The 21,244-nt window shown below is 35.0% G+C and overlaps 1 protein-coding gene across 2 annotated transcripts in view; it reads right to left on the reverse strand.

Annotated features, from left to right (window-relative positions):
- LOC117337640 overlaps positions 1-15,607 on the reverse strand; it is a 34,509-nt gene extending 18,902 nt beyond the window's left edge. The window contains exons 1-13 of one of the 2 annotated variants that reach the window (XM_033898724.1): positions 15,500-15,607; positions 12,808-13,034; positions 11,572-11,788; positions 10,687-10,824; positions 7,649-7,914; positions 6,143-6,664; positions 5,155-5,319; positions 4,371-4,524; positions 3,338-3,521; positions 2,544-2,639; positions 1,590-1,829; positions 1,259-1,386; positions 123-358 (exon numbers count right to left, since the gene is read on the reverse strand). In XM_033898724.1, coding sequence (XP_033754615.1) covers positions 123-358; positions 1,259-1,386; positions 1,590-1,829; positions 2,544-2,639; positions 3,338-3,521; positions 4,371-4,524; positions 5,155-5,319; positions 6,143-6,664; positions 7,649-7,914; positions 10,687-10,824; positions 11,572-11,788; positions 12,808-12,904 — 2,443 coding nt within the window. In that variant the 5' untranslated portion in view covers positions 12,905-13,034; positions 15,500-15,607. The remainder of the gene's footprint in view (positions 1-122; positions 359-1,258; positions 1,387-1,589; positions 1,830-2,543; positions 2,640-3,337; positions 3,522-4,370; positions 4,525-5,154; positions 5,320-6,142; positions 6,665-7,648; positions 7,915-10,686; positions 10,825-11,571; positions 11,789-12,807; positions 13,035-15,499) is intronic. The other variant, XM_033898725.1, reaches the window with a different exon arrangement.
- Between the last annotated feature and the right edge of the window lie 5,637 nt (positions 15,608-21,244).

The following is a 21,244-nucleotide window of genomic DNA, read 5'->3' on the forward strand; positions in this document are numbered from 1 at the left end:
TGAAACATGTTTTATTTCAGCATAGACATTGCTCACAATAAAGATTTCAATTTTGAAAAGACATTTTTGAAGTAAAATTCATGACCAACAGTTACATGAACATCATGAGCCTATTATATTACCTGGCTGTCCATCACTAGGAGTTTGACCACCAGGGGTCAGCCATTTGATGTGGGACTGGTACAGTTCCAGTGTCCCTGCCCCCGCGGGAACCCCAGGGGTGTACTTGCCCACAACCCTTGTGATGTTATGGAAGAATTGCATGATTTGTATCTGACCGGGTCTGTCTCCTCCGTCAAACCGTACCCTCCCGGACACGCCTTGAAAGTTTGTCTCATTAAAGTAATGCACCAAGGTACTGAAAAATAAAGATATTTGTCAAAACTTTGTCAAAATGTTTTTTTTAGTAAAAGTGTTGTTAACAAAAACATTTAATAAAACATGACATTCATTATCTGATTATCAGGAAAAACCACAGCAGGTAAAAATGTTAAATACATGTATTAGTTATAAAGGTGGTCCATTATTACAAGTATAATTATGTGATAGGAATGGTAAGTGGTCACTTAATACAGATGATCACTTAATACAGATGGTCACTTACTACAGATGGTCACTTACTACAGATGGTCACTTAATACAGATGGTCACTTACTACAGATGGTCACTTAATACAGATGATCACTTAATACAAGTGGTCACTTAATACAAGTGGTCACTTAATACAGATGATCACTTACTACAGATGGTCACTTAATACAAGTGGTCACTTACTAAAGATGGTCACTTAATACAAGTGGTCACTTACTACAGACGGTCACTTAATACAAGTGGTCACTTACTACAGATGGTCACTTACTACAGTTGGTCACTCAATACAAGTGGTCACTTAAGCCAGTGGTCACTCAATACAAGTGACCAAATAATAACAAGTGATCACTTAATCCAGATGGTCACTTGATACAGGTGATCACTTAATACAGGTAGTCACTGCATATGGGTGGTCATTTAATTAATACTGGTGGTCTCTCAATACATGTCACCACATAATAACAAGTGGTCACTTAAAACAGATGGTCACTCCTGATGGTACAGGTCATTTAATACCGGTGGTCACTCAATACAAGTGACCACATAATACAGGACAGACATACTTTGCTGTAGATTTGGACAGACATACTTTGCTGTAGATTTGGACAGACATACTTTGCTGTAGATTTGGACAGACATACTTTGCTGTAGATTTGGACAGACATACTTTGCTGTAGATTTCTGATGAAGCAGCTCTAGGGCTCCTGGTTGAGAGCTGAGAAGCTTGTGGAGTCCGAGAGCATAAACCCACACAGCATCATACACATAGTTAGCGTACGGACTGGGTTTCACATTCTACAACGGAACATATACCTCAATATCAAGTTTGTTTCATAATTAAAATAATATAGGCAAGGTTGCTTACTTCTAATTATGTCTTTCAAGAACAAACTTTTTTATGTCTATATAGAATTTTTTCTCTTAGTTTATTACAATAAAGCCTTTACCAGGAGGTAATTGCAACAGAATTCAAACATTTAAGTATCTGTTAAACTTACTGCTTTTCCAACTCTTTCTGCATACAACTTCTTAAACATTCCTACAGTAAAGTTTCCCATAATCACGGTTTGATCCGAGTCGGCAAAAGTCTTTGACAGTATAAAATGACCATCAATGGCGTAAAGCATCTGTTGGGTGGTACAGGGGATGTCGGCAGCCTCGTGATGGACCTGCCACCAGCCGAAAGAGTACCACAGAGAGGGTAGGAACCAGACATATCCTTCGTGGGCAGTCATCCTCTGTAGCAAAATTACCACAAAAATAAAAAATGAAAAAAAAAAAGTTTGTTTTTCACTCGAGTCTTCATCTTATGATACAATGTTCTTATCGTAAGTTTGAATTTTAAGGATCTATTACAATAATTAACCTAAACAATGTTTTTGGCTGATTCACTTTTCAACATTATTAGAAGATACATTATTTAAATTTAAGGAAAACTTGTTTTCCCATATCCTAAAAAAAATGTATAAGCTGATTGTACTACCTAAAATATGCATAACGTTATAACATAGCATGAAAATCTGCATCATGTCATATCCTCAGAGAGCAAAATTAAGCTTAAATAGAAATATATATATATATATGTAAGAACATAAGCTACATATATATTATAGAAATATCAGATTGACATTTTTTTTTTAATGAAGTGTATTTGGAACTCTGAGGAATCATCAACAATTCTCATTATCTACTATAGCTCTAAAATCATAAAAGGACCTTAGGTAATTTTATTCTAACAGAAATGCTGACAAAAGTTTTGATTCATGGTTTTTGTTTTCAGTTCATTATATTATTTGCCTCACGACATGGCATGATGGATCATGGTTTTTTATTATTTTATTTTTTTAGAAAGTGAAACGAGAGAGAGAGAGAGAGAGAGAGAGAGAGAGAGAGAGAGAGAGAGAGAGAGGGAGAGAGAATGGATAATAATTTAGACCTCGAGATCTACATACCTGTCGGTAGGCTTCACACATGATTGCACGCGCTGCTCCTACATAGAAATCAGCAATAATTATCCTCACATTTCTTGCTCGCAGATCGGCAAAAATCTGAAAAGATAAATCAGAGAAAAGTGAAAACTTCACCATTATATGTAAGTGGAATTAATCCTGTAGTTTAATAAACAAATGAGGTCAACACTTGGTGTACTTGGGAACATTCTCTATAAGTTGACCATAAAGAAGTGCAAGCTAACACATTATAGGTTAAATTTAACCCAACGAATCAGAACAAGACTAGGAGCAACATTTGGACTTCACCATGACTTAATTCTCATGGATGCTTATTTTTATTCTTCTTATATATATACTCCTGCTAAATTCCTGATGTGTGGAAATTTGCTCTGGGAACATGATCATGAGTCGCTGTTTTTTTTGTATTTTGGCGAAAATTTCACCCCCAAAAAAAGTGTTCCCGAGTATTTCTCTCCAAAGGCACCAATAAATTTTGACTATATCAAGTAGAAATGAAAAAGGTGTGAAAAGGACTAGGCATGCATTTTGTAAAATTATATATAAATGAACACCGTAACTTATAAAATAAGAGGCACTTTAACATTGCAACACCATGAAATTATATCTAACAGACTTTTAATTGTATTGATCTGCAACATGCCGTCACATATAGGTTGGCTTTTTACCAAACATGGGAGAATTGGGTGTATTGAGGATAAAAAAGTGCCGTTAAAGAAACCATTACTATAAGTACTGCACAGTAGCTCCTGTAGATCAAGTAGAGACTATTTTACCTGTGTGACATCATAACTCAGATCGTGAGTTTGTACAATGTCGTGGCGGATAACGACCTTGACTCCTGTTTTCTGTAAGTGATCCTGTAGAATGAGGTGATACTCGGGTAGTTCCTGCCCTGCCTCTGCCAGGGCTCCTACTTGGTGCCATTTCAATTTGCTGAAAAATTGCTCGTACACATACCTGTATACAAAGATTTAAAAATTTAGCTTTCAAAAATTGCATGGACTGCACTTAAAGAAGCTAATTAAATCACCTATTTGTCTGATAGAAAATTTTGTAAAAAAATTTTTTGACACATTTTGAGTCAACAAAATTAAATTCATGTATAGATTTTTCTCTGTACTGTAAATATACAAACAATGAATTAAGTTTGCTTTCAACTACTAATAAAAAAATTTCCAAAGTTTTTACGCAGAATGCAGCTTTCTGATTGGTTGAGATTTTTTTTTTCATACCACGTACTATGAAAAAAAATCATCAGATAATGGCGTGAAAAATGTGACGTCACAATACGACAAATGACGTTGCGTATTGATTTGAGAAAAAGAATCCCATATAAAACCAGTAAAAATGTACATAAAACATGTTTTTAATAAGAAAATTATTTTCAAAAATTAATTATAAGCGATGCATGATGTCAATTATTTTTTAGTTTCATAGGGGTATGAAAAAAATTTTGTTTGCAAACTTCTGTAAGAATCCGCTACACGGATTCATACAGTTTGCAAACAAATTTTTTTTCATACCCTGCGATGAAACTTAAAAAAATTGACATCAATGCTTAAATAAAAATATGAAGATGGAGTGTTTTATATATTCATAAATTTGAAAATAGAATTAAATTGTGAACAATAGATTTATACATTTATGTACCTTATAAACAAAACTTTCATAGAAAAATAACAGGGTATAGTCATGCAAAATCATAATTTCCCTGAATTTCATTCGGAAAAGTACAAATTTGAATGATTGAAACAGTATCTGATTTTTTTTTATTTGAATTTAAAGAAATAAAAGAAATGAATTTACTTGTGAACACTGATTTGAGGAATGGTGCGATAGAAGTAAGGGTAGGTAACTCTATCAGAAAGTGATGAAGCCTCTGCACTGTAGCTCACAGTGAACATGTAAAAGTGTTTGGCCAAGGACGCAATGGATTCTGCTTCATCGGAGCATGCTGGTCCTGTTAAAACAAAAGAGAATACGAGTACCACCAAGTGATAAAATATATATGTACCCCGTCGATTGCCAATATATATACTTGTGTTGTAAGTTGTAACGTACACGTGTTACATACAAAAGTCAATGTAACAGTTTTAGGAAAACAAGTCATTACAGTCTTTAACTCATTATAAACACAACTTGATATCATAATCATAAATCCTACCAAGTTTCAACAGAAAAATGGAGAAGGAGATATCCGCATAAGATTCAAATACTAGTAAATTGCAAATTTTGGGAATTTGGCATAAATATGAAATAATTTCCATTGCAAATGAGGCCTGTTATTAATTAGCACCAAAAAAAGCCTTGTGCGGTATATCTTCTGGTGCATTCAACTTCTAACTAGCATTAAAGACCTTTAACAGATATGAGCAATTGATAAATTAATTGATGCACCTAAATATTTACTATAAACAAAGTTCACTACACAGAAAGAACAATGAATAGCATCAATTATCATAATTTAAATTAGCTCATTACAGTTTTCAGCATAAAAATTAGATTACCTCTCAAATATATACATTTGCAGTCTAAATATACTTTCATAGTTTGGATACAAAACAGCTTTATAATAAAAGTTTAGATTTACCTAAGACACCTCCAATATGGAGATTCGTTGAGTTGTGTATATACTTGATGTACTCCCTCATGGCCACATCTGCTTTACATTGTGAATCAACAATGATGAGTTCCAGGTCATGGTTAGGTAAAACTCCCCGGTCTTTGTTCACCCTATTAACTGCCAGCTGAGCTCCTGTTGCCAAAAAACAAATTTATTAAAAAAAAAAATCTCGATAGTTTGTAGATTAAATTATTATCAAGCTGAAATTTTTATTGAAATGCTAAATTTTAAACTAAAGTTGATAAAATAACAAACAAAACAAAAAAACAAAAACATTCTAACAAGAAGCCCATGCCTGGTAATAAGCCTATCCTTGTCTACTGCTATTCAGCTTCTTCTTTTTAAGGTCAATTACTGTATGCCGCTGCGTTACCCCTTGAGCTTATAATTAGTCCCGTACCGGTGAAACCAGGGACTAGGTGCATCAAGTTCGAGTTTCAGGGGTTTTAGGACAAGGTCAAGGTCAAACTAAAGCAATTACCCAGTATGGTTGTTTTTCTGAAAATGCTTTACCAGTATTTATGACATTATTTCCGACACTTAATAGAAATATTTTAAGATAATATTTTTTGCCCTCAAAGCCCCAGTTGATCTTAAACACATATGCCAAAAGACTTGTGAGTATGCAAAACCCTAAAGAATCTCTATGACAACATCTTCAATAACAGATCACTGCCCGAAATTTAACTCACCGATTGCCAACATGTGTAGCTATAGCTATTTATACAGCTACACTAGCTGTCTACAATCAATTAATGGATCAATTTCCAACACGTGTACAAGGTATAACTAGCTATTTATACAGCTACACTGTCTGCAATCAAATAAGGTAAACTATATATTCAAGGGATTGATGAATAACTATAAGAAAAGGCATATTAAAATATTTCCAATAATTATAAGGATATGCAGACATTTTGTTAGGATTTTTTTTTTAGTGAAGACAAATGCTTACCCTGCACTAGCCCTGGCTGTGTCCATTGTACTCCAGTAATAGGAAAAAATCCAAGTAAATGAATTTTCTGTTTCATTGATAAATTTTTCGGTATCCATGACAACCACTTATGTCTATTTTGATTTAACCAATCACAAGCGACAGCTGAAACTGATTTTGAAATACTGTAATTCTTGAGAAGAGATTCAAACTCCAATTGTTCAAAATTGAATTTTGATATAACGTGGTAGGCCTCTGGTGCATTAGTTTGTATTTTTGACCAGACAAATTTTGTAAATTGATTTGTTTCATAATCACAGCCAGTAGGGAAGTTCGTGGGAAGTGTTCGGCATGTTGGGAACCTGATACGGGTAAAATCGGTGCCCAGGGCGATGATGTCTGGATGTAGTCCGAAAAGCAGGACTGGACGACGCTGTTCCACTTGTTCACTTATATATGACCAATAGTGATCTCCTAACCAGGCGATGTTCACAAGTAGGTCAAGTTTCTCCACCTGACCAATCAGGACATCTTTGTTCCAATCTTGAAAAAAAAATGCAGACCCTTTAAAAGCATGCAATACCAAATGCTTGCTATTCAAAAATACCTATTATTTAAAAAGATGCTTGCTATTACATGTCTATATTTTTTTTCCGAATGGAACAAAGATGTACATAGGGGGGTTATAATGATTTTAACAGTTTTTTCCAATAATCATAAACATAAAAAAAATATTTACATTTAAATCCTTAATAATAACCAATATTAGATATCAAGGATTTAAATGTCAATATTTTTTATGTTTATAATTATTGGAAAAAACAGTTAAAATCATTTACCCCCCCCCCCCCCCCGGGGGTACATCTTTGTTTCAATATGAAACACTTAATACCAAGCATCTTTTTAAATGAAAGATATTAAAGAATTTAAACACATACTTTTTATTTAGCATTTTTTTTTAACACAAACAATTACAATCATTACATGGTATTGCACAATAAAACATGTACGTAGCATACTGTATTGTTTATCATGTAGTTCCAAAGATGCATTACAACCCTTTAATTTATATATTATGCAAAGCAACAAAGAAGTGGTATTTATTAAAATTAAATGGGGAAACCACTGAGCAGTGTGAAAAAAGCAGCTTTATGTACTGTTACCAATTTGTCAATAAAAAGTTGACTTCAACATATGATTATTTGCTGAAGCTAACATGAAATTTTTTGACCCACACAAAATTTTCTGCACAGAAATTCCAAGATTCTGGAAAGTACTTAATAATGAAAATGTTGAGGGAATTTGTGGGAAAAGTGTTTGTACCTAGACAGAGAAGGAGTAGCCTTAGGTTAAGTTTTAAGGCATTAGTATATGTATAATAATTTTTTATATATTCAATAGACTTTAAATCAAAACACGTTCAATCTTCCGGAACAGAAATTCCTAGAAATTGGTATGTCCGAAAATGATGAATTTCCGTTAAAATATATTGTTGAGTTAAGTTTGTGGCCAAAGAATTAAATGTACCTGGATAGGATGCCAGCAGGACGGCACAAGTGGACCGGTCAGTTTGTGGACACCTCGGACCGTAGTAGATTCCCTGGACACAGCCATGGAAGTTACATAGGTAGCCGCCGTTAGTTTTCTTGGTCAGGTTTCGGAGGACTGGCAACTGGTCAGACATGGAGAAGATTTGGGTCACATCCTCTAGTAGGAATGACCGCCAATGATCAACAATCTGTCCGGTCTCCCAAAGCTTATCGATAGTATAGTCAGCAATGTACCAGCCAGGTCTGAAGGAATACATGTAATTAGCTATATTATTTAGTAATACACTGTATACGTATTTAATTAGGAAGTTAAAAGTAGATGCATCTAACCTTTCTACATGTACATTTTAGCCAAATTGACTTCTCCCAAGAGCAGCTTCTCCACAAAGTAGGTGAATTGACTTCTCCACACAGTATAGTTTTGACTTCTACAAAGAGTAGCCGAATTAACTTCTATGCAGAGTATATGTAGCTGAGTAAACTTCTACACAGAGTAGCCAAATTAACTTCTACACAGTCTCAGTAGCCCAATTAACTTCTAAACAGAGTAGCCGAATTAACTTCTATGTAGAGTAGCCGAATTAACTTCTATGCAGAGTAGCTGAATTAACTTTTACACAGAGTAGCCGAATTAACTTCTACACAGAGTAGCCGAATTAACTTCTAAACAGTGTAGCCAAATTAACTTCTATGTAGAGTAGCTGAATTAACTTCTACACAGAGTAGCTGAATTAACTTCGACACAGAGTAGCCGAATTAACTTCGACACAGAGTAGCCGAATTAACTTCTACACAGAGTAGCCGAATTAACTTCTACACAGAGTAGCCGAATAAACTTCTACACAGAGTAGTCATTTCGGGAATATTATGGAATAAATGAATCAATACAATTGTACATTATAAACATTCTATGCTCCGACTTTGACACCGAAATGTTATAAAATAGCTATGACACTTAACATACTATAATAGTTTCAATTAACATGATGATTACTGTTTAACGATGAATGATCAAAGTTGGGTTATTTATGACACTTATATATCAATCTAGCCAAATCAGGCCCACCATTTGTACAATTTTGAATCCCCACTTCATTACAATTCTATCAGTCAAATTTTGTTTACCGGGTAGTTCAAATCGGCGGTTATCATGAAGAAGTCAATTATTGACAGACGGCAGACACGGACGCTATGGTATGGCATTAGCTCACCTTTGTCCTTCAGACTAGGTGAGCTAAACATCCGATGTATTAATTCAAATGTGTTTGACTGTACCATCATGCAGTTTTACCGTATATACTATATATATATATACTGAAACGAAAAAGAAACGCAACTTCAAATTGTAGGTTTAATAAAATAATACTTGTGAGCATTATGTTTAAATTTCATATGTAATAGTTAATATTGAATATTGATGTAACATCCTTTAAATGTTTAGAGATTTTTAAGAACAGGTCACTTTGCTAGAAGGTCATGATTGGTAGTACCCTACGTGAATCCAAGTTGAAATGGCAGCAGTTTTGAAACCGTGCCCTAATATCGTGTGTGTCCTCCTCGAACAGTTATCACATCTCTAATTCTTTGTTGCATTGAGTTCATCAGGGCATTGACTTTCCGTATTGGAATGTTATTCCATTCTTGGACGAGTGCATTTGCTAACTGAGGGAGGGTATTTGGGGGGTTACGGCGATTTCGAATTCTTCTGTCTAATTCATCCCACAAATGCTCGATTGGGGACAGGTCGGGGCTATATGGAGGCCAATCTATAGGAACAATGTTCTGTGTCGCAAGAAAGTCTCTACAGACTCTTGCAACGTGTGGTCTCGCGTTATCTTGCTGAAAGGTTAGATGATGCTGCCTAACAAACGGCACAACATGGGGCCTAAGGATCTCATCCCGATAGCGTACGGCCGTTAAATTCCCATTGACTATCACCAAAGGCGTCTTCAAACCATGGGAGATTCCCGCCCAAACCATAACTGATCCACCCCCAAATCGGTCGTGTTCCAAAACACAGGCGTCAGCAAAACGTTCGCCTCGACGCCGGTACACACGTTGACGGCCATCTGCTCGAAATAACGTGAATCGAGATTCATCGGTGAAGAGCATAGACCTCCAACGTCTCATAGGAAAACGTCTGGGCATATGTGCCGTTGCCCATTGCATACGACGTGCTCGACGTTGCGGTGTTAGTGGTAAACCAACGTACTGTCGCCTTGCATGCAAATTAGCCTCACGCAGTCTGTTGATCACTGTTTGGGGATGAATTCGACGGTTATGATTACCAATCGTATTCCTTGCCGTTTCAGCGGCCGTTAATCTCCTGTTACGCAGGTGTGCCAACCTAAGAACCCGGTCTTGACGTCGCGACGTTACGCGTGGACGTCCTGATCTCGGCTGGTCATCGACTCTTCCTGTTGCGTTAAGACGTGAAACTAATCGACTAATAGTCGATTTGTGAACTCTGAATTGTCGAGCGACGTGAAGTTGCGTGTTCCCTGCCAGAAGCATCGCTATAGCACGTCCTCTATCAACCTTTGATAACCGTGGCATAATTGTAAAAGGAATTATTGTTTGCAAAAGTATTGGCGATGATGTGGCTCAATGTTAGTGATGAATTGATACTGGTTTGAATGAAAAAAGAACGCATATGTTTGTACAGGCACGGTTTTTGATGTTTTTACCGCGCCGGAAGTGCATAGGTCTCTAGTCACACTTGGGTGATTTTGAAGATTGGTATGGGTGTTAGGCAGGGTGCATGTTTATTTCCGCGATTTTTATACAGATATGTATATTTAATACAAAATTAATCACAATTTTCCATGTTGCGTTTCTTTTTCGTTTCAGTATATATACATATCAGGGGCAATTTATTGCTGCTGCATGTTCAGCATGTCTAAAATTCTACACAATAATTCTTTTTTTTAAAAATTAGAATAGGAAGCATACAACATTAAGATTATCACACTTTTTTCATTATGTTCTTCCATTTTATGTATAAACTTTGATTACCTGCCCAGAGGTCCAAGAGGTCCAACACTTATCACTGTCCCTGCCCGACTCCAACTGTCAGTCGAAAATCCCGCCACTACCGGAACCTCAATGTTCACCATTGTGCGTGGTACAACGGACTTGGACTTGGTAGAACATCTGAAAAAGTAAATTTGTCTTTTTTTTTAAGAAACTTAACTAAATTTCATTTTTAATATTATTTTTAGGCCTAAATAATACCTGTGTCGATTTCGTTTACCCTATACCAACCTTATGTGCCTACCCTGAAGTTTTTTTTAACCATTTTGAAAGAAGGACTAATTACATCAAGATTACTTGTCTTTACAATTAACCTTACTAAACGTTACGAGTATTCAAAAAAGTTCCAAATGAATTTGTTCTAGCAAAATTTGGCGATGATCGCGTTAGGTGGCTGTTTCACAGCACCCAAAGATACCTTGACCCACATGCCCTATTCATTTTTCATTTATCTTTTTTTTTTTTTTTTTTTTACATTTTAGAGGAAACATGTGTAATAAGATTTTTTCGGCCTATATAATTTTTACCTGATGATACATGTAAATTCTGTGTTTGGTTCCAATTGCAATCTTGGAGAATGTTGTAATTTTCTTTTTTTTGTATAGGCATTAATATTTATCAAGCATTTTTCATGTTATGGTAAAAAGCATAGACATTTTTAGATATGTTATATAGATTAACTGCAATAAAACAATATAAAATAATATATATTACTATTACATTCTCAGAAAAAAATCAGACCTTGATAGAAATGGACTGACTGACAAAGAGTTACATTAGATGTCTCAAACCCATTCATGTCCAGAGCGTAATTAAAATTAACAAGCATTATTTTTGTTTAAACCAGCATTCTTTTTTAAACCTTACCCTGTGTTGTAACAGCCGGACATGCGGTTGAGTATAGCGGTAGTGTTGAGTGTATTGGAAAAATCATTTTGTATTTGGACGCGACGATATCCTATGACCTCCGTCAGTAACGTTTTCAGCAGATGGTTGGTGATGTTCTGGGACACACTGTGGCTGCTCTCCAGCATAATAGTCAGGCTTTTACCATTGTAGTACATTTCTCGCTCGTTTAAATCTCCTATGATTAAAAAAAATCCCAGTGAAAAAAAAAAAATCTGTTCGTGTACATATATTAAATTAGTACATATACTACCATGAAATAAGTCCAGTGGAAGGAGCAGGGAGGGGGTAGGGGTAAATGAACTTTGGCTCAAAGTAGGGAGTATAGGCTTATTGCTGGACCCTGCAATATACATTTACATTTTCCCTGAAATAGACATTGGTGGGCTTATTGCGTGACAATGTGGGCTTATTGTTGGATAAATATGGGCCTTTTTCTTAGTTTCCCATTTGTATGGCTCGATATGTTCATTTTAAAGTTATACACCTTAATTTCTTAAATTGTGAAAAGTTGATGAAAATGCTTTGAAGTTACAACTTTTCGTGTTTTCTTGAGTTTCTTTTATCTTTATATGGCACAAGTTTTATGTTGTACGCCTCTATGGCTAAATGATCAGGAATCCTGTTTCTTTTACAAAATACCTATATATCCATTCAATTCTTAAAATTTGTGTGCACTGAATGAAATGTTTAAAATTGATTACAATCACAAAATGCAGAACTATAATTTAACCATCAATATAATATTAATTTTTATTAAATTACGTGTTTGATTTTCCTTAAAGATACACATAAACTATATATTTTGAACTATTGCACGGCTAAAATGAATATTGCACGGTCGCGTGAGAAGTTGAGAACTATATATGAACACCAAAAATTTAGTCCTACCCTTTCAAGCGTCTAAGTCACTCAGATGTCAACACTGCCAGACAACAGTCTTGGCGACTTCTAGGCCTACAGGAAAGTCGAGATTTCAGTGATTCTATGTGTGTTTTATATTAATTAGTGATAATGTAATAAAACAAGTATCATGGGTGTCTGAAGGCCTCGTGCAATAGAATCGGTTGATGACCAGAACCGAGGGTGAAATATTTTGGACTATTGCACAGACATCCATAATGTATTTGTATGATAGAATCTGAAAGCTTATTCTTGATAACATCCCAATTTCCATTCCAATAATAATTCACTCACCATGGTTTTGGAAACAATTTGATTGGTCTGTGGCCAATAGTCCCGGTAGCCATGGCAACAATAAAGTTATCAGGACACTGAGTCTCCAAGTTGTCATGGTTACAGAGATGGTATTGAACAATATCCGTCATCTGCCATGTTTTTGGGGGAATGACGTTATTCCACATGCCCAAAGTTGATTTTCATTATCGAATAACAGTCAGGTCATGTTGAATCTGTAAGAAGTTCTAAGAACAAACAAAAGATGTCAGTTTAAAACAATTTGATCAGTATATCGTCCGTATGATTTAGCTAACATAACTTGTACATCTATAATAATATCATATTCTGTACAGATCTCCTTATTTCAGGAGGCCACGATAGCTCAGTTGAAGATCTCGGGTGCATTGACACAGATTCCCTACCCGTGTTGGTTTGTGTTTCTGGGGAAGCTGAGAACCAGCCGGTCTGTGCTGTCGTGGTTGTGTCCCATGGCATATGACGGGTCTCCCGTATATTGTTCAGTTAGGTAGTCACCAACTACTACAATGCAACCCTGCATCAAAATGACCCTGGCTATACACTTGTCAACTAGAATATCACAAACTATTTGAAATATTGATGCAGTGATTTTCTCATGTAATATTTTTGGATATGTCATTTGTGTACTATGACCTGAAGTATTTTTTATTGATTGTGCCAGTCAAAAATCAATTGTGATGTCATAATATGGACAATGATGTGATGTCATGAACTGTGAATTGCACAATGAAATGGTTTAGGTTGTCTCTGTTTGCTAAAGCGCTCCAATGTCAGTTTGACTATGAATTTGACCTATCGAAATGGAATTTTTCAGGGTTATGTTATAAAAAAGATCATGCAGAGTGAAAACATGTCTGCTTTTGGATATTTAAATTATATTTAGGATCTTAAATGAGTTTTCATTTCATATGAGATTTTATGAAACTCATCTCGAAATAAGAAAACCTTCTAACGAAGACTTGTTTTATAAAATCTGAGTGACAATTCACAATGTATACGTAACAATATACCATTGTCCATATTATGACATCACAATCACTTCCCGACTGGCACAGTCAATGAAAAAAGGCTCCAAGGGTATATTTATTATACCAGTGACATATGTAAAAATATTGTACAGGATAACAGGCCGATTAGGTGAGAAAGCCTTGAAAGCATCCCTGACATTAACACAAACGAAGGATGTCAATTTTATGACTCGTGCCCTGAACGGGCCTAAAACTCATGATCTACGGCGCCTAATCACCTGGCAAGAAATCCAACTCCAATTCTAATACCAGCACTACCATATCCACATTTTTAAAAAGAACATTTTATTGTGCAGGGATGGAATAACTTCCATGAAAAGAGTGACAAATTTCTTTTACAACAATTGTTAAACAACTCGCATCAACTTAAATTGGCCCATGCAAGTGTAACAGGAGAGGAGAAAATGTAGCAGGCAGACCGGGGTTCGAACCCGGGACCTCCAAACACTAGCCAGATGCTCTACCAATTGAGCTACCTGGTCACAGATGATCGACCCAGTCTAGTCCCGCTACACAAGTATAGGCTTGTTGGCCCTGATGGAAGCTAGTGCTCATGTCTGGGTATTACATTACATTATATACAATAATGTAGTTCTGTGGGAGGAAACAGGAATGGGGTTTAGTACCGGTTTAGTGACATAATTTGTTATAAATGCACCATGGCCACCTGACCACTGTGACTGATGGAAATTCCAGTGTCCCCCCCCCCACCCCCATCTCCATCAAACAATAATTAGCAAATTATATATATATAATCGGTCGCACACACGTCTATCAAGTGTTGTTCAGTCTTGTTCCATAACTATTGTTTTTATAGAAATGATATAACAAACACTATATTACATACCCTCTTTGTTATAAAATAGGCTAGGTAACGTCAAAAGGGTCATTTAGTGCAGATTTTCACATACAATATATAGATATTGTATATATACATTCATATATGTGGAATGTTTTTACAGAATACATCATGCATGGAGACGTTTAATGTCAACAGTGCTCGTCTTGACTAGACCACAAAGACGTCTTCAAATGAATTACGAATCTGTACACATATCGTACAGGCGCTTGTTGGTGATAAATAACAGACTTTTCGAGAAAAAAAAAGGGCAAAACAGCAGCGTCTATACTGAACATAATCATTTAAAGATATATATAAATGGAAATCGATCAATTTTATGTTTTAAGAATCAATTAAAGCTGTATTTTAGGATACCGAACTTAAGAATATAAATACGTTCAAATCAATATCGACAAGGGCCTGCGTTCGAGGTCAAGACCTCATATCGGATAACGGTGACATTCAGAACTTAGTCATAATAAGTTACAGAATTCTCACGGTAAGATAATGTTTTACACAAAAGCGTTTTGATTATTTTTCAAATGATGTCGATACATATTGTCTCCAAAGTTCCCCGTGAGGTGTAACCTATAGCTAGTTGAACAACAATCGCAACTCCCCCGGCCCGTTCCCTTCAATTATACAATTTATAGTATCTCTGTAAGCGGTGCTATATATAGAACCGATCCGAACTTCAGTAACTTTTCCAATGTATGCATAAGGTATTTTTGCCGATATGGATTATGATTAATCTGAAAAGCGATCGGAGAACAGATATCAACATTAACGATAGTCTACTTACCCTCGTCGCAGCCAGAATTTACATTTCTACTTTCGAGTTGGAGTAGCCGCTATTGTCCTAGGTGTCAATGAATACACCTGTGTGTTTAGGTATTTAGGTCAAGTGACGTCAGGCTGTTTTCATTTGTAATGGCGGGAAAATAGGAATTGCGTTGCGGTTACACTAATGATGTTTGGATGTGGGTGTGGGAAATTAATTTTGAGTATATCAATGTATGTCATTTCTCTTGTTTCGTTCACGAGGCCATGTATCCGTTAAAACTACCTCCTAGGCAACGATAAGCAAAAAGGTTTTTAGCTTAATCACTTGATTAGTGAAAATCTCATTTCTCCTTTAATTAAAATCCTATGTGTGTATATTCTTAAAAACTAAGCTGGTGTGAAGTGACTGGTGAGTGTTATAGTTTAAAAATAAAAATGTCAAATAAAGAGGTATATGGCGCATATTGGCCTGTTTCGACCTAACGGTAACCGTTTTCAAAAAGAAAAAAATAAATGTTGAAAACTGAGTTTTTGAATACAAACCTTAAATCTATAACATATAAATATTCTTATTTGCGAAAAATGTATTTGTTCATTGCAAAGTATATTTCATTAAAAGACCGTATCTTTCGAGGGTTTTTTCCCCACATTCACATCATTTTTAGCTCACCGGTTACGAGTAACCGTGAGCAAATGCTGTAGCCACGGCGTCCGCGTCGGCGTCCCGGTGTGTTCCCCGAACGCCTACATATTTAGAACAATAGACGGAGTCATCAAAGGAAAGGTAATTATAGTCTGTTTCATACATGTTCTGTATTTACCTCAAATATTTTACCTGTATTTTACCTGTAGAAATCACTTGACAACTAAAGAAAACCAAGACACTAGCATATAAATTTCGACATTTTATTTAAATAGAATTGTGAAATTTATAGTATAGTATTAATCACATTGATATATAAGTTATAAGAGCATTAGAATTCTGCAAGTTAATATATCTTTATATCTTATTTTGAAAACAACACTATGAGAATCTTAATAATATATTGAGCACTTGAAATGTACATGTACATATATGCTAATACATTTTGGAATATCACTATTATAATCTTAGAATGTTACATGTTTTTATACTATAACATATTTTGATAGGAATAACACTATTAGAAACATAATTTTTTCGGGATCAGTTTTTGGAAAGCTTATAAGTCTAAAAGTTTACACCTCACACCCTTCAGATTTGGTTTACACACCATTAGAAGTCTAGAAGTGGTGTTAAAGCAGAGACGTATATACCACAAGTCTCTGGTTAAAGCAAAATCGATTTTTTTTTCGCATTTTACCATTTTGTGGACTTTTTGTAGCACCAAAACTGACTTTAAAGTTGTTTTTTTTTTATATTTATTTTATTTTTAATGACATTTTTAATACATAAATACATAAGAATCACACACACAAACACACATCGATTCCAATATGTATGGTTTGCTATCATCATAGTCATAATATCATCTTCACTGTCATCATAACCTATATTTTTCATCATCATAGTCTCATCATCCTACAGTGTGTACTTAAACATTAAAATCATCATCATAATAATCCTGTAGCACTTGACACGTTCATGAGCAGCACTCTTATAACAACCGATTTTAGTATCGAAATTTTCCCACCATCCACCCCTTTCACACCGCCCTATTTCAAATAATTTAGTATTTTTGTTTAAAATTAAAGAGTACATATATTTAAAAATAAGGTATCTTATGTTGTATTAATAAATGTGTTCACCGCTGACGGTGGATACAAAGCTATACGCATACATTCAAAGTTGTATTTAATTATTACTTAATGCATTTGAAAGTTAAATGCTTTTGTGTTTCATTAACAATTTTCTGCTGTCGAGTTTATCTCTTTCAGTACTTGAGTATTGTGGACACACCAGAAGGTGGACATGGGTCTTGAGTGTAACAACATTTTCTGTGAATTGTCTCCAATTATCAACCATATGAGAGCTGTGTATCTTGAGTGACTTTGAATTTTGGTGAAAAGAGACAATTACATTATGACATAAGGACTGGAATGCGGGTCAGCGGTTTTGGAATACTGTGTATTGGACTACGATCGCGAGTGCTATACTTTTATGCTGCAGTCTTTATTTCAGGGCAGGATATGGCGGGCAGGCATATAATTACACAATTTTGTGTCATATTATTTAATTCTGGTGGTATTAATTATACTAGACTGTGCTCTGGTCGGCCAATAGTCTTGCTAGGGTTTACCCTGGGGGACTAAATCTTGCTATGGAGGTATCCTAGGAGTTTCTGGCAGGCCAGTGCTAAGTCTAAATATAATAATCCTGATCTTGTAATGCTTGCCACGTGCTATCCTGGGAGCTAAAGGCAGGATTATGGTTTTCTCCAGGCTGGAGATGTTGGTTCCTCTTGCGAGAGGTGGTTTCGGTTTTTTACAAGTGCAGGCAAAATCTGCTAGGTCAGAGGGCAAGGGGCTTTATGTCCGGATACCTGCGGGTAGACATTTAGCATCGGTCCTTGCCTTTGCATGCACTTGTAATAATAAGTTTTGGCTGCGGCCATTGTCATACAATCATCATCATACTAATCATCATCATCATCATCATCATCATCATCATCATCAGTCAACATCATAATCTCATCATGATATCATCATCATCATAGTCATCATCTTCATAATCTCATCTTCACAATCATAGTCATATTAATCATCCTCCGAATCATTACCATCATAATCATCATACTCATAACCATCATATCATCATCATCATCATCATTAGTCATCATCACAATCTCATCATGATATCATCATCATCATAGTCATCATCATCATCATAATCTTATCATCATCATCATCATCATAATGATAATAATAAACCTTAAATCATCAGCATCACCATCATAATCTCATCATGATATCATCATCATGTATATATAGTCATCATCATAATCATCATCATCATCATTATTTTACTCATCATCATACTAATCATCATAAAACCATAATCATCATCATCATCATACTCATCATCAACATCAATTTAACAACAAGGATAAATACATACAAACCATACATACTCCTATACCTGTATACATATTCTGATAAACATACATCCATCCACACCTACATACATATTCAGTTACCTGGTAGCCTGATCAATCCTGTCCAGGGCTCAGCTTCTGTGTTGGTCATATCAACTCTTGCCACATGAACCGAGTCATCGGCACCATTGACCAGGCTCCACACTGATTGCACCATTTAGATCTAGCATATACACACAAAACATACATACACATTCAAAACAATATCATACGTATACACATTCAAAATTACTTAAATGTGCACTAACTAACAACCTCTCTCACACACACACACACACCCTCACACACACACACACACACACACACACACACATACTCATGCATATTCACACATACTTGCATTTAATAGTCTACTTGCTATTTTGACATATATATTTCACTTAGCAAAAAAAAAAAAAAAAAGACAAAGAAAAAGGAAAGGGATAAAGCAGAGAGAGATGGAGGGAGGCCATGGGATGATGAATTCATTCTTATACGAATTAAAGTGTACAGGTGTTATTGTCAGCACATAGTCAGGATTAGATTTCAAGTTTAATAAGACTTTCCCATTTTCTCCATTCATTCATAAATTTTAATCTTAAAGTGTTATTTTTGCTATTTGAAATATATATTTGCACAGAATAATGACTTTGTATAGTTTTTACTAAAGTATTGGTATTCAGAGAACTATGCAGGCATCGTGTTATGTAAATGTAGTGTTTAATTATCAAAATTATTTCATTATCAACTCGAACACTTGGGCTATTGTAACTAGTAATTTCAAACAGAAAGGATTGTTTATTGATAGAAAAGGTAATAAACAATGCATCAGAAAGTGATTCTAGTGTCTGTAGGGTTTTTGAACTTCTTGGCATTCCCATAGAACATGACTGACTGATTCTCTTTCAAAGTTACATAGGTTGCATAAGGGACTGATAACTAGTCTTGCCTTAAACAGTCTTGAATTGGTAGTTAAAATGTTATGAGTAATCCTGTATTGCAGCTATTGAAGCTTAGTATTTTTTGTTACCTGGAATGGTAATTTGTAAATATTTTCCCAATCTTTATGAGTTAGTTCAAATTGTCCCCCCCATTTTGCTTTACTTGTTGGTTTTGCTTTAGTTATGTTTAACAATTTATAAAAATCCTTTGTACCTTTCTGGTTCCTCAAAATAATCTGAATATAAAAAGGTATTATTGGCCGCACAACAGTATTTTCAAATGGTAACCTATCAGCAATGAATCTTTTAATGGAAGACACAAGTCCTTGGTATTGAAGGAAATTAGTTGTTATATCATATATTTGGACAAAATCTTTATAACTTAGAAAAGATTCAATACTAATAGATTCCAACATATCCACTACATTTGTTACTCCTTTTCTGTACCACTGATTGTAAAAAACTGGTTTACCTGATATAGTAATATTCCTATTAAACCAAATAGGTGCTTGCAAAATTGAATTATCCTTAGGAATAGTAGTTTCTAAGGAAATATGTAATTTATACCATGCTCTAAAAACCTCCTTCCAATATTTATTAGTACAATTCTTATGGCATTTTTGTATATACTCACCTCCAATATTTAGCAAAACATTAGTATTTACACTAGTATTTAATATCAAGGACTACTTGCCTGGTGTATGGTAAAGTCTTCTAATCCAACTTAGTTTTAATGAGTCCGCAAAAGCCTTGATATTAACCATTCTTAAACCGCCATTTATAATATCTTGGACAACAGTTTCTCTCTTAATTTTGTCAACTTTACTGTTCCATAGGAATTCAAATAGAATAGTGTTAATATTGCTGAATGTTTTTTCATCTGGATTAGGCAGAGCTGTAAAGAGGTGGATGAATTGTGAAATAAAAAGAGATTTAATTATGTGTATCTTCCCTATCGGTGTGAGGTTTCTTCTTTTCCAAGTATTTACAAGAGTTTTAAGTTTTACAATTTTCTTGTCATAATTGATCTTTGGCATAGCATGAAGGTTCACATCAAATTCTATCCCAAGTAGACTAAACCGTTCCCGTCCCCCAGATTAAGTTCAGGCATAAGTATGTCCTTGCTATATTTTTTTGACACTATCCATATGATCTGTGTCTTATCAATATTTACTCTAAGCCCTGAGAGATCTGCATAGGTATTTAGTTCATTCAGAGATTCAGATAATGATTGTTGCTATCCATCAAGTGTGATAAAAGTGTCGTCAGCATACTGAGAGAGAAGTATGGGGAAATCATCCCACTTTAATACCATTATTTTTTTTGTTGTTATTTCTCACTTTAATAGCTAGAACCTCGGCACATAAGATAAATATATATGGTGCTATTGGATCCCCCTGCCTACAACCCCTTTTTATATCGAAAAAAGTAGATAAATTGCCCCTCTGATTGATGGTGGCCGATACATTCTTATGTAGAGTTTTAAACCAAGAAACTATATTGTCTTTAAAACCAAAATAATTTAAGACATTTTCAATGAATTTCCACGAGACTGAGTCAAAAGCTTTTTCGAAATCTATCATTAGTATCATGCCTGGTATATTATTGTCTTCTGTAAATTGCATCAAATCAAAGAGTAATCTAGTGTTTTCTCCGATATAACGCCCCGATAGAAATCCAGTTTGGTCCCTACTAATAAGGTTGTCTAAT

This window comes from Pecten maximus, chromosome 11, assembly GCF_902652985.1.
Source record: "Pecten maximus chromosome 11, xPecMax1.1, whole genome shotgun sequence".
Classification (NCBI taxonomy): Eukaryota; Metazoa; Mollusca; class Bivalvia; order Pectinida; family Pectinidae; genus Pecten; species Pecten maximus.